The sequence below is a fragment of the Python bivittatus genome, unplaced genomic scaffold (genome assembly GCF_059951505.1).
Source record: "Python bivittatus isolate LINGU-HERP-01145 unplaced genomic scaffold, Pbiv_v1 ctg000970_np1212, whole genome shotgun sequence".
Taxonomy (NCBI): domain Eukaryota; kingdom Metazoa; phylum Chordata; class Lepidosauria; order Squamata; family Pythonidae; genus Python; species Python bivittatus.
Genome location: NW_028277121.1, coordinates 2,277,940 through 2,291,790, shown reverse-complemented (window position 1 = coordinate 2,291,790; position 13,851 = coordinate 2,277,940). Strand labels below are relative to the sequence as shown.

General features: G+C 37.9%; 1 protein-coding gene across 1 annotated transcript in view; it reads left to right on the top strand.

Moving 5' to 3' along the window:
- The window catches only part of KCTD8 (potassium channel tetramerization domain containing 8), a 77,415-nt gene extending 64,993 nt beyond the window's left edge, over window positions 1-12,422 (top strand). The window contains exon 2 of the mRNA XM_088131164.1: window positions 11,040-12,422. Within this exon, the coding sequence (XP_087987290.1) occupies window positions 11,040-11,500 (461 nt within the window). The 3' untranslated portion in view covers window positions 11,501-12,422. The remainder of the gene's footprint in view (window positions 1-11,039) is intronic.
- The last annotated feature ends 1,429 nt before the right edge of the window (window positions 12,423-13,851 follow it).

Genomic DNA, 13,851 nt, shown 5'->3' with positions numbered 1-13,851 from the left:
GGATTTTAAATTACTAGCAAAAAGCTTAACAAGGAATGGATGTGAGAAAGTTTAAATGGATAAAGGGGACAGTAATTTTGAAAGATTAATTTTGGCGAAAGTGCTTGTGAAAACATTGGAACTGAATAGACGAGCGGGCTGGACTTTCATGGGAATGTTGTTTGTTTCATATTAAAGACCGCAGACAGTTGGCGGATTTTACAAATCAGAGAAGATCAAGGTAACATGAGACAGACTGTATGACTGCAGCTACGGAGTGCCAAATGAGACTAAAGTATTAAGGATACAGAAAGGCAAAACGGGGGGGGGGGGAAGGTTGGGCGGAAGCCTGCCTTCTACTTGTTCCCTCGCAACTGAGGCACTTCCACTTTGGGACGGCAATGTTAGAATGGCAGCCACCAGAAGAGCGGCAAAGGCGGGAGAAGGGAGGGGAGGATCGTGAGGGCAGCCTGCGGAAAGGGGGTCGCCCCCGAGGCGCTGCAGAAGACGTTTGGGGAACCGGGCAAGCAGGTGTCTGAATCAGCTGATGCCAACCTGGCAGCTTTTGAAGGGAGGACGGAAGAAGGGCTCGTGAGGAGGAAAGAGGGAACGAAAGAAGAAGTTAAGGAGGTTGACGAATCGGTAGGACAAGTGACTGGAGATGTAAAACAAATGAAGGACAAAGGGGAAATTTTGGAAAGTAAGGCAGAAGTTATAAATACATTGGAAAAAGATTTAGATAACCTGACGTTGCTAGAATTGAGAAAGAAAGAATTCCGCTTGAGATTCAGAGGGATTCCAGAGGATTTGGGTGACAATATTAGAGAAAGGATTACTAAAGCCTTATCAAATTTTTTGGAATGGGATGAAGAGGATACAGATGCAGAAATAAATAAGGATAAATACCAGATTTGTGAAACTAGGAAATGTTCCAAAAGAGATCCTTACGCACTTTGTCAAGAAGTCGAGAGACCAAGTTCTGCACCAGCATTTTCATACTAGACTAAAGATGAATGATACAGGCGTAATTGTGCTTAAAGAAATCCCGATTACAATGCTGCATAAGAGAAAAGAGTACTTCTTTCTGACTGATAGACGCAAACAGAAAAAGATTCCATTTCAGTGGGACAAACTGGAAGGAGTGATTTTTACTTTCAAACAGCAGAGGTTTCGACTGAATTCTGTGCAGAAAGTGAGAGAATTCTTGGAAAAATTCAAAGAAGAAATGAAGGAAACATAAATGGATGTGACAGTGACAGATGAGCCTACACAAAAGCCTCAACAGGTGCAATAGGAAATTGAAAAGTATGTTATTGTATTAGGTGCTACAGATACTACAGGTATCCATTTTTCTAAATTTTTGGCCTAATTATGGATTACAAATGCTTAATGTGGAATATAAATGGAGCAAATGCTCCTCAAAAGAGAATACATATTTCATTATTTGAAAAAATTAAAACAAGATATGATTTGTCTACAAGAAATACGTATTAGAAAAAAGGATACAAAATATTTAATTTACAAAAATTTGGGTTAAGAATTTATTTCAGCAGGAACCAAAAAAAAAAGAAAGAAAGGACTTGAATTTTTTTGTATGGAAACCTGCAAACTACAACTAGAACTTATACTGACTGATGAGCATGGTAGATATGTTGGGGTAGAAGTTAATTTGCATGGGGTTAAGACTCTGATATTGGGAATTTATGCCCCAAACGAGAACAAAATAACATTCTGTAAAGGACTTAGGGACAGACAAATGGACTATTCCTATGATAATCTGTGTCTAATGTGGGATTGGAATTGAGTGGTCTCCCCACAAGAAGACAGAACTGAGAAAAATATTAAAATTACACAAGGTAAATTACTGAAACACCAGAACTTGTTGCTGTATGGAGACACAAAAATGGCAGTTCAAAAGAGTATACTTATTTCTATGAAAGATACAGATCTTTTTGGTATTATTTGGATTTTGGAGAACTTGGCTACTAAGGTTTCTAAAGTAGAGATATTACCAAAGACTTTTTTCAACCCTAACCCAGTGAGTTTGGTTTTAAAAGGAAACTTAGTTTTTTCAGATGGAAGTTAAATGAAACACTGCTACAAGAAGAAATAATAGTAGAGGACTATAACAAGAAATTTTAAAAAAAATTGGAAATAATCTTAACAAAGGCACAGATGTAAGGATGGTTTGGGATGCAAGTAAAGCTTTCATGAGAGAATATTTTATACAAGAGAAAATGCAAGCTATTTTGGATGATATAAAAAGAAAAGAAGAAGAAAAATTAAAGACATCTCCAGAGAAGATAAGTATTTCCCAACAAATTAAGCTTCTACAGTGACAATTATCTATGTTAACAGGAAGAGAAATGGAAATAAAAACAAATTACGCAAAACAAAAAAACGTTGAGTTTGCAAACAAACCAGGGAAATGGCTGGCATGGAAATTACGAAGAGAAAAAGAAAAGAAAATGATATTAAAATTACAAGAGGGAAATACTGTGATAACAGATAATGTGAACATGCAAAAAGCATTTCATCAATATTATTCTAATTTGTACAAAGGACAAGAAATTTCCCTGGAGAAAATGGATGAAAATTTAAAGGAACAAAGTTTACTGAAGATTACTGAACAGGAACAGATTATGAATGGACCTATAACAATAAGGGAAGTTTGTGATGCTATAAAAAAAAAAAAACTAAAACAGGAAAGGTGCCTGGACCAGATCATTTACTGGCTTCTTATTACAACTGTTTCAAGGATGAACTTTTACAACCTTTACAAAATATGAATTCTGTTTTACAGAGGGGAAAGATGCCAGACTGTGATGGAATGGAATTATGAAGGCCAGGCTCAGGGAGATAAGCATTTTCTTAGCTTGCCGCAGGAGCGTGGGAACTACAAGAGGATGAGACTGGCACCTCCCTGAGGAATTCACACTGTTGTGGCTGGCTGACTTGGGAGCCGGGGTTTCAGTCTGGGTAGATTGATGTCAGGCCTAGCCCAAGGAACTCCAAGAGACAATACAAAATCAGTTCAGCTATGTTTATTAGCTACAACCTCTAGCAAGAATCTTCCCAGACTGAAACCCCAGGTCCCAAGACAGACAGCCACAACAGTGTGAATTCCTCAGGGAGGTGCCAGTCTCATCCTCTTGTAGTTCCCACGCTCCTGCGGCGAGCTAAGAAAATGCTTATCTCCCTGAGCCTGGCCTTCATAATTCCATTCCATCACACAGACAGCTGGAAAGAGGCTAATATAGCATAAATACCTAAAGAGGGCCAAGATTTGACTTTAACAAGAAACTATCAGCCGATACCATTATTGAATAATGACTACAAGTTTTTTTACAATGATTTTGGTTGAGAGGTTGAAAATAATTTTACAAGAACTTATTCATGAAGATCAATGTAGGTTTTTATCTAAAAGACAATTAAGGGATAATATTAGGAATGTGTTGGCGTTTTTGGAATATTTGGAGCAACATAATGAAAAACAAGCTGCACTGATTTTCTTAAGAAGGCCTTTGACAATTTGAACTGGGCTTTTGGGTTTACAAACTTTGGAGAGAATTTTATTAAATAGGTAAGATTGGTTTACACTTCAAGGAAAGCACAAATAATTGCTAATGGAGAACTAAGAAAACCCTCTGAGATACAAAAAGGGACAAGACAAGGATGCCCATAAAGAGGATGCTCTCCTGTTTATCTCAGTTCTTGAAATATTGAATAGAGATATAAGACAAGATGAGAGAATAATGGGAGTAAAGATCAAAAAAGAGACTTATAAATTAAGGGCATTTGCTGATGATTTGCTGTTGGTTTTCAAGGATCTGTTAAAGGGAATAGAAATATTAATGGAAAATTAAAAGAATGTGGTATGCTAGCAGGTTTTAAGACTAATAATCAAATGATGATGTTAACAAAAAATATGAAAATAGAGGATCAAACAGAACTGATGAAGAAAACTGGTTTTAAGATTAAGAAAAAAGTAAAGTATTTGGGTATCACCATGACAAATATGAATTGTATGTTATTTCAAATATTTATGTTAAGATATGGAATGAAATTAAAAAGGACATGTCAAGATGCGAGAAACTACAATTGTCATTGTTGGGGAGAATTTCTGTGATAAAGATGAATGTTCTGCCTAGAATGATGTTTATGTTTCAGACAATACCCATTTTGACAGCTGATGTACCATTTAAACAATGGCAGAAAGTTTGTATGGCAAGGGAAAAAGCCACAAGTTAAATATAAGGCATTACAAGATGCAAAGGAAAGAAGAGGATTAGGCTTACCTGATCTGAAATTGTATTTTGCAGCTTGTTGTTTGGTTTGGATGAAAGAATGGGTATTGCTGAGAAATAAAGGACTTCTAGAGTTAGAAGAATATGGCCACAGATTTGGGCGGCATTTGGTACAATAAACTCAATGGTAGTTTTGATTTTAAAAATCATTATGTTAGACATGCCAGATTGAGAATATGGAATAGATATAAATCCAGGACCTTTATGGCTTTCAGCACAAGAAGCATTTTATAGATGAGAAATAATAGGCAAAGATAAATGGTTAACATATCATGAGGTACTAGAACTGTGGAGTCTTTGGGGTTCTCTGAGCTTGGTTCTTTTCTTGCAAACGTTTCATTACAAACCCCAAGGACTCCACAGTTGAACGCTGAGCTACGCATATTCACCTCTATTGATACTAGAACTTTATCAAATAAAATCAAGAGAACAAGTGATGACAGAGGAATATAGTTGTCAATGGTTTTCTTACAATTTTCAGAAAGACTTAAAGTAAACAAAATAATTCATGGTATCAAAATGTAAGACAGAATTTGAAATGGAAATGTGTAGAAATGCTGAACATGTAATTGCTAAAATGTATAAACTTTTTCTGAAATTTGAAACAGAAGAAAAACCAGTCAAAGAATGTATGATAAAGCGGGCTAAAAGCATTGGTTATAATACACCGATGGAACACTGGGAAAATATGTGGTTGAAAGGATTGAAATATATATAACAGTATGTTATAATTTTAAAGATAATTTTTATAAAATTATGTACCATTGGTATATGCCACCAGAAAAATTATCTAGAATGTATAAAGGTACTTCAAATTTATGTTGGAAATGTGTACAACAAGAAGAGTCATTTTATCATGCTTGGTGGACATTTAAAAAAGCTAGAAAATTTTGGGTTCAAATACATACATTGATTCCAAGGATTTTAAAGATTAACATTCAGTTGAGACCAGAACTTTTCCTCTTGGGATTGATGGATAAACAGTTAGAAAAGAGTCATGAAACACTGTTTTTATATATGATAACTGCAGCGAGATTATTGTATGCACAAAGATGGAAAGATTTGGCAATACCTACATGGAGGAATGATTGGTGAAGATGATAGAACTTGCTGAAATGGCTAAACTGACTTGTTTGATTAGAGAAAAGACGATATCTACATTCATTGGTGACTGGAAATCCCTTATGGACTTTTTGCATAATTTTTTTTTAAATGAACTTAAGATTTATGGTTTTGATGATTAGGCAGGATAGATTATAGAAAGAAGAGAGTCATGATGTAACTTTAGAGAGAGAGGTTGTACTTATCACTGCTGTGAAGAATATTGGAAGCCACTTCTTTCTATCTTTTTTCTTTTTACTTCTACTTTTTTCTTTCAGCACTTTTAGCTTTTTCTTTTATTTCTCCATTTCTCTTTCTTCTTTTGTATTCTATTTTAGTTTGTATTAGTTCTTATTGTTGTTAAAAATTTCAATTATGTTTGTGTGTGTGTGTGTGTGTGTGTGTGTGTGTATATATATATGTATGTGTGTCTGTGTATATATACACACATATAATTATTGAAAATTTTGGGTAGTCTGTGTCTTCCTCAATCTCAGGTCCTCTACCTGGGAGTTTGAGGGTTCTGTGCAGTACTTTACTGTTCCTAGCACTGCACTCTTCTGGACAGAGAGCTCTGATGTTTCTCTTGGGATGTGTTGGAGCAATTCTCCCAGCTTAGGAGTCACAGCCCTGAGTGCTTCTACCATCAGTGGGACCACTTTGGCCTTTACTTTCCACATCCTCTCTAGTTCCTCCTTCAGGCCCTGGTCCTTCTCCAGCTTCTCATGCTCCTTCTTCCTGATGTTGCTATCACTTAGCACCGCTACATCGATCACCACCGATCTAGTCCTTCTAGATCCTTGTCTACTACTGCAATGTCTGGTTGATTGGCCAGTACCTGCCTGTCTGTCTGGATCTGGAAGTCCCACAGAATCTTAGCCCTGTTATTCTCCATGACCTTCTGTGGAATCTCCCATCTGGACTTGGGAGAGTCTAGTCCATACACTGTGCAGATGTTCCTGTACACAATGCCAGCTACTTGGTTGCCTGCATCTTACACCCTGCCACTATGTGTCAGACTGTCTCTGAGGCCTCTTTGCACAACCTGCACCTTGGGTCCTGTCTAGTGTGGTAGACCCCTGCTTCTGTGGATCTGGTGCTCAGTGCCTGTTCTTGTGCGGCTGTGATCAGTGCCTCAGTGCTGTTTTTTAGTCCAGCCCTTTTCAGCCACTGGTAGGATTTCCCAATGTCAGTTAATAACCCTTAATGTTTTACAGAAGTTAAGACCAGAGGAATGTTTATCTGTGACATTTCAGTACTCCTTCAGCTGAATACCTCCAATTTTAGGATATTTATCATGCTAACACGGAAGCTCAGAAGTTGTGAAATGAACATTCTGGAGAAGAGGAGAAAGAATATTCTCCTGAACGAAATTCTATTAAGTCTAAATGGCTGCGTATCATTATGCAATTGAGCAGTACTGTGGTAGTGCCCTGCCAGTCTCTCTGAAGCAATGTTGGTAGCTAATTTTACTTTTCTGCAGGCTAGACTTTCATTGTGCTTATCCAAGTGGGAGGAAAAAATAAGGCAAAGTGAATTAGAACTGACTAAAAAAATTGCAGTAAAAGCAATTATTGCCTCATATCTTTTGGCCAGATTTGCCTGGGATGATTAGAGTTGTAGCAATAACAATGCAATCTGTTTTCATTAACAGAAGAATTCAATGTGGTCATAGCAAAATTTCTGGTGGTCTGTGTGTGTGATCCAAGAAGGATGCAAGCATTATAATCGAGAGATGAATAAAATGTGCATTTTTTCGCTTACATCTTGGCAAAAATTTATGCAATGATATTCTGATCGTTCCTCTCCTCCCAGGTTTTACTCTGAGTGAGAGAAGAGATACTTGCTTTCTTCCTATTGCATCAGAAAAGGCATAATAAAGACCATTGGCCGTTTCCTCTGCCAAATACGTGCCCACGTGTCAGGATCAGAAATTGGGACATGGTTTATGTAATCTGCCATGCATAGTATGGTTAAGAAAACAAAGTATTCATTGCCCCTTCCACCATCTCCCGAGATTCAAGCATATAAGACATTAGCAACTGGGGTCTGAAGCAGTATTTAGAAGTGTAGGAGCAAACTTCTAGAAGTCCCAGTTAAGAAGTAGGTCTATGTCAATTGAAATATGTAAACAGTTTTTGAAATTGTTCTGGGTAGGAAAGATCCTTGACTGAACACCCAACCAGTTCTGGAAAATAAAATACGATTCTAATGAGAAAGGCTCTGAACCATCCAAATTTAAGATTGCACCATGCCCTCTGCCTGCTTATGATGACTCTGCCAGGGTCATATGGCAAAGGATCTGCCAAAAGGAGTGCTCCAAGCCCAGCCAGATGGAGAACATTTTCTTGGGCACATTCCCAGTCCTATCCATCACCAGATGCATCAGTTCAGACTCCTCAGCTTCCAAGTCAAGATTGCCCATGTCATTGTCAGGATTGTTAGGATGAACCTTACAAACTGTTTTTATCCCAGTCAATCTAGCAAAGTCAATAGATATGCAGTGGTTTCTCCAGCCCTTGAAATAATCTGTTATCTAGAAAAAGGATAAATAATAAATGCAGGTAGTCCTCAACTTATGACCATTCGTTTAGTGGCCATTTGACATTACAGTGGTGCTGAAAAACGTGATTTATGACTGCTCCTTGCACTTATGACTGTTGCAGCATCCCTGCAATCACATGATCATGATTCAGGCGCTTAGCAACTGTTGCACATATATGAGGGTTGCAGCATCCTGCGGTCATGTGATTGCCATTTGTGACTTTACCAGATGGCTTCCGTTAAGCAAAGTCAATGGGGAAGCCAGCAAGTTATGGTCACATGATGTTGCATTTAATGACCACAGTGATTCACTTAATGTCCATGGCAAAAAAGGTCATAAAATCAGGTGCAGTCACATGCTGCCTCACTTAATGACTGCACTGCTTAATGATTAATTTTTTTGATCCCTCTTGTGGTCGTAAGACAAGGACTACCTGTAAAGTGAGTCCAGGGTGCTTTTCCACTATTTTCTAATGTCAGTGAACAGTGCGTGAATGTGAAGGTGCTTTACTTGAAAACCAACATATATTATATACAAGGATTTTCAAAAGTGCTGGATCAAAAAGGAAATCCTCTCAACCAGTTGCAGATCCTTGCCACATTCTGCCATGTTAACTGTACCCAAGCCTTGGTCTTGAATCCAGAGTAAAGCATTCAGACAGAGATAGTGAAGATAAAACTAATGGAAAGAAGGGAAAATCCTCTGCATTAGAAACAAACCTCTTTCTAATGCAGAAATGAAGAACCGAAATCACCCATTTTATGTGTTTTTGCTCCTTTAACTTCAGGGAAGGGTTATTTCGGCTGAGCTAAGTAGTTTCCTTCTCTGCTAATAGTTTTTCTGCATTGTGTTTCATGGTACCTGTTTCTCTGAGCCTCTCTCCCTTCCTTTCCTCTTCCACAGTTTGTACAGAATTGCATTGTTAGGGTGAATTAACAACACGCAGTGCAAAAATTGTGACCAACTGATTTTTTTTTTATCTTAAAAGCAGGCATTAGCAGGTCTGATTTAAAATGGAGCCACAGAGCTGGGGAAAAGGAAGTTAATATTCATGCCTACTATCATATATTGCAGATTTATATGAAAAGCTGTTCTGAATGGGTCCAACCAAGTTTGGCTGTATTTCTGAGTTTTCTTAAACATGGCAAGGAAAAAATGCTTAAGTTTATCCACAAAACTGGAATAGATATATATTCAGAAATAGCTAGACCAGGCATCCACAATGCATTAGTAAGCCTCCTAAATAGTGCCTTCAGATCCCCCCCCCCCGATTTTTTTTTATTAAATGAGCAAAATAAAGGGCAAGCTGGAGAGAGGAGAGGGATGGATGGTCTGCTGACTTTATTCCGTAGAATGTTTTGCATTTATCTGCCAAGCTTTGGAACAAACTTGGGGCACATGAGATCTGGGACTTCCTGGTAGATCCATAATGATCAGTCAAAGATTGGGAGATCTTTCTCATCCGTCATAAAAGCAAAGTACTTGATATCAATTCTTCGCTATTTTAGGAAGGACCCAGATCAACAGAAGGTTAGCATAAACAGGTTTTCTCTTAGAGACAGGTGGAATGGATGGAGGCAGCAGGGTTGGGAGGGGGGGAGTTGTCAAAAAAAAGCAAGGTGACGGAAGTGGCATTGCATTGAAACCCCACTCCTTTTCACATGTATCAGCATCGAATGCATGTACAAAAGGGGGGGGTCTTGCATCGCAATGCCAGTTCCTCCATCTTGCCGATTTTGGCCCAGCGGTGTCTGCTGGGCGTTGGGGATCCCTTCCTTCTTGATAAACAGTTGCATTTATTTCAACATCCAAGATGCACACAATCAAGTTCAATGATTTGAAAGAGTAATTCCCCTTTTGAGAATTTCACTTAACCATTACTACAGAATTCTCCACAGCAAAATCATTGTATCACCCTAAAGTGGATAAAGGAATGTAAAACAAAATGGGGTTTTTCCCCCTATTTTCAATAATAGTCACACAACTGCCCATCGTTTTGGAACGCTTGTGAGCCCCAAAATGTATGTCAGAAAAAGGGTAAACATTTATTGAAAACAGATCTGATTATGAATATCATATGTTTTCTGTTTAAGCAAGGGAGATACCAACACCAGTGTTTGTGCAATAAAAAAACAGTAACTATTATGGTGGGAAGCTTTCAGAACATTTAACATCTGTAATAAAATCTCAAGACACGCATTCCGCCTTTGCTGTTTTGGGCAATCTTACTGCTACAGCTCCATTTCTTTCTGCTTCTGTACTCTATTAAGAAGCTAATTATGTTTATTAATGCAACATTTGTTCTGTAAACTTAGTTATTAAAAGGGTTTTTTTGTCATGCCCAACACAATTTTATATAGAAGTCTCAGTTACATATCAGTGTTACCTTCAGTCTTTATGGAGAAAAAGGGACCTGCAGGATCAAAGTCTTTCATCCAAATGATGAAAGCAGCGTTGTGCTGTCACAATGCAAGTTCCAACCCTTTTGTCCATGAGTGTGATGTCATGATGCACATACAAAAGGGGTGGGGCTTGGTGGTGCAATGGCACGACACTGCTTTTGCTGTTTGCCCTCCTGTCCATAAATTTCTGATTCTTCCCTCCTCCACAAGGCAGGAGGATCCTTACATGATCCTTCCTCTGAGCACCTGACCTTTTGTAACTTTGCAGTGATGTTCTGGAAAAGTAGGGATCGATTAAGGTTTAAGGTTTTGGACCAGGACTGGAAGACCTAGGTTCAAATCTGTCCTCAACCACTGAAGCTCCCTGACTGGGCTAGAGTATTCTGAAGACACATATTTCATTGTCCCTAAAAGTAAAATGAATGGAGATATGTCGGAGGGCAATTAAGATTATATTGGGCTATGCCATTTCTACAGCCTCCCATTTTCTATTAAGATTATGGCGCTTCCAGAGCTAGGAAGGAGACAGTAAAGTTTGTTGTCTCTTCACGGGTTCTATACAGAGAGGTTACATGAGGTGGACTCTTACTTACATGCTTGTGGGAATCCTTTATAGTTGGTTTTTAAAAATTAACTTACAGGATATTGAAGGCTTTTGCAAATCAGTTGTTGTATCCTAACAGTCTGAACTCTTTTGTTTATTAGGACCACCACAGAGAACAGTGTCTCCTAAACAAGAACACGAAGATCGGAAGCATGAAAAGGCAACAGACAAAGGAAGTGAGAGTGGAACTTCTTGCAACGAATTGTCCACCTCGAGCTGTGAGAGCCACTCCGAAGCAAGCACTCCTCAAGAGAACGCGACTAGCACGCAGCAGCCTACAGGGCACCAGCCAAATACTCTAACGTTGGATCGCCCATCTAAGAAGGCCCCAGTACAGAAAATGCCCCCACCAGACAAACGCCGAAACAGCGAACTTTTCCAGACTCTCATGAGTAAGTCCAGAGAAACAAACCTTTCCAAAAAGAAGGTGTGTGAGAAGCTCAGTGTTGAAGAGGAGATGAAAAAATGTATTCAGGATTTTAAAAAAATCCACATCCCTGATGATTTTCCAGAACGGAAACGTCCGTGGCAGTCTGAACTATTACAGAAATATGGGCTATAGTTTTTCAGTATCGAGTATCACATCAGTGGCGCGTTAGGTGTATATTCCATTGCCGGTTTCTACCGAGTGTACTTCTTCTTGGTCTACTCAGCGGAGTTCTGCTGCTTATTCTTTCTGTGAACTGGATGTTGGATAGGACATGGGCTGACCGTTCTCTTTCTTTTTTAAAGGATATAATTAATGAAAATAAAACCTAGATTCTTTTATAATAGTTAAAATGTGCATGATCAAGACATTTGGGGTTTCAGCCTTCTCATCTGTGGAATAAATATATCATCAGGTCACTCACCATTCTGTGTCCATAACAGTGGCAGTGATATAAAATTCCACTGCCTGGAATTCTGTCCTCAGAATGGGTCTGAGGATACCATAATAGAATTCAGTGCAAACGCATTTTTAAAAGTTAGCACAAATGAAGCAGATTTCCATTTTGCATGAGCACCGTAGTGACAAGTAGCTCACACAAGGGGGAAAAAAAAAAAGGGGGTTGTATGCTGCTTGGATAAATATTTGTTCAATGCCAAGATTATAAATGTAAAATGCCTTTGGAATTGAACCTTATGAGGATTTGTGTACGGCTGTGTGTCTGTTTTGTAAGGATGGTGTAAATATGCCTTATATTGTTTAATGATTACACCGACATTCATCTAATTAATGTTTGCCAGGGTTATTTCTGTGAAATGCAAAAATATCAGCAGATTGTGAAACTGGTTTGATGATCTGAAAATCTTCTGTTTTCATGTTAATCAAAGATGTTGGAAAAATAAAAATAAAAATGACCTTGATGTATTTGTTTAAAGGGGCCTCCTGTTAGACTTTCCTGATTTATTTATTTCCTGATTCTTGTTTGAACCTTCAAGTACATTTTAAGAAGAATTTACTCAGTGTTCTCATCTATTCTACTACCGTGTTGTAAATAACATCTTATACACAAAACTGAATAATGCTTGGGTTATGAGTTTTAATTAAAATGTTCAAGATAAATTCAACAAGTTAGAAGAAAAGAGTCTTACTGATTAACGTTCAGTATAGTTGTGTTAACATCTCACCATGAGCGCACAAATTTTATCTGGCAAAGAAAATAATATCTCTGAGAATTGATAGTAAATTAGTGTTAAGGTACTAAATTTAAAATACCCCTAATAAGTTACAGCCGTCAAAATACATTTCACAACGCATGAAAAGTAGCACTTACTCATGATGACACAAAATAATCTAGCAAAACAGATTTCCTTATAAATTAAGAGTTTGCAGAGACTAGTGAAATATTGTACAGAGAGTTTGTTTTCTTAATTCTACTGTTTCATGCTTTTGTATGCAACACTGCTAGCATCTTCAGTCATTTAGTTCAGCAGATCACACCTGGAAGAGCTCCTTGGTGCCACAAGTGTTGAAATGTTTTCAAGTATTGAGATTTTATAGCCCATTTTATTTAGTGAATTTATATGTTTAAAAACATACTCTTGCAGTCTTGATCAGCCCCTGGGTAAATATATCCAAAGAATATGGAGCTGTGGACCCAAGTGAGCAATATCCTAAATATCCTTTGTAGGGCATCAAATTGAGGGTATATAAGTCTCAGAAATCAAACAAATTAGCACCTTCTCATGCTTATGCCAGACTTAGTTAAATAAGTTAGATCACGATTTTGTCACACTTTGTAACTGTGCCCAAGGATTTCAGTGGATCAGTTCTAACTATGATTCCATACTAATCAAAATCTTTTTCCTTTCTCGTTTGCTTTTATTTTCCCTTCCCTGCATTTCTACTTGGCCTTTCTACTTAAAATTATGAGTGATGAAACTTTGCATAGATTATGCTCCTTATTTGTGAAGATGGGTGTGACTAGCCCAATATTTGTATGCGTGGATCAGATGGAAAGTGACTAAACATGTAGAAAAAGCAGATGAAAATTTGACAGTGAGTTAGGTGGCTTCAACCAGCCTGTGAAAGTAGCCCGCAGCGAAGATTTTCCTAGTGTTGTGCAACCATTAGCTTCCACAAAGCAGTTGGAACTAGAGATCACACGAGATTCAATGCTAGTTCAAAAAACCTACCAGAATTCTGGTGATTTTTTTTTTTAGATTTTTTTTTTATCCTGCCTTTATTATTTTTAAAAATAACTCAAACATACATACCAAATACTCCTTTCTCCTCCTATTTTCCCCACAACAACCACCCTGTGAGGTGAGTTGGTCTGAGAGAGCCAATTTTTCTTTTTGCCAGGTGGACAGTTTACATTAGGAACTTTCACCCTTAAATGAGATATCAGAGCGACTTGCAACTGTATAATATATGATTTAAGGTTAAAATTGTAGCTGCAAAAACAGTCAGCAAAATACTGACTAAAT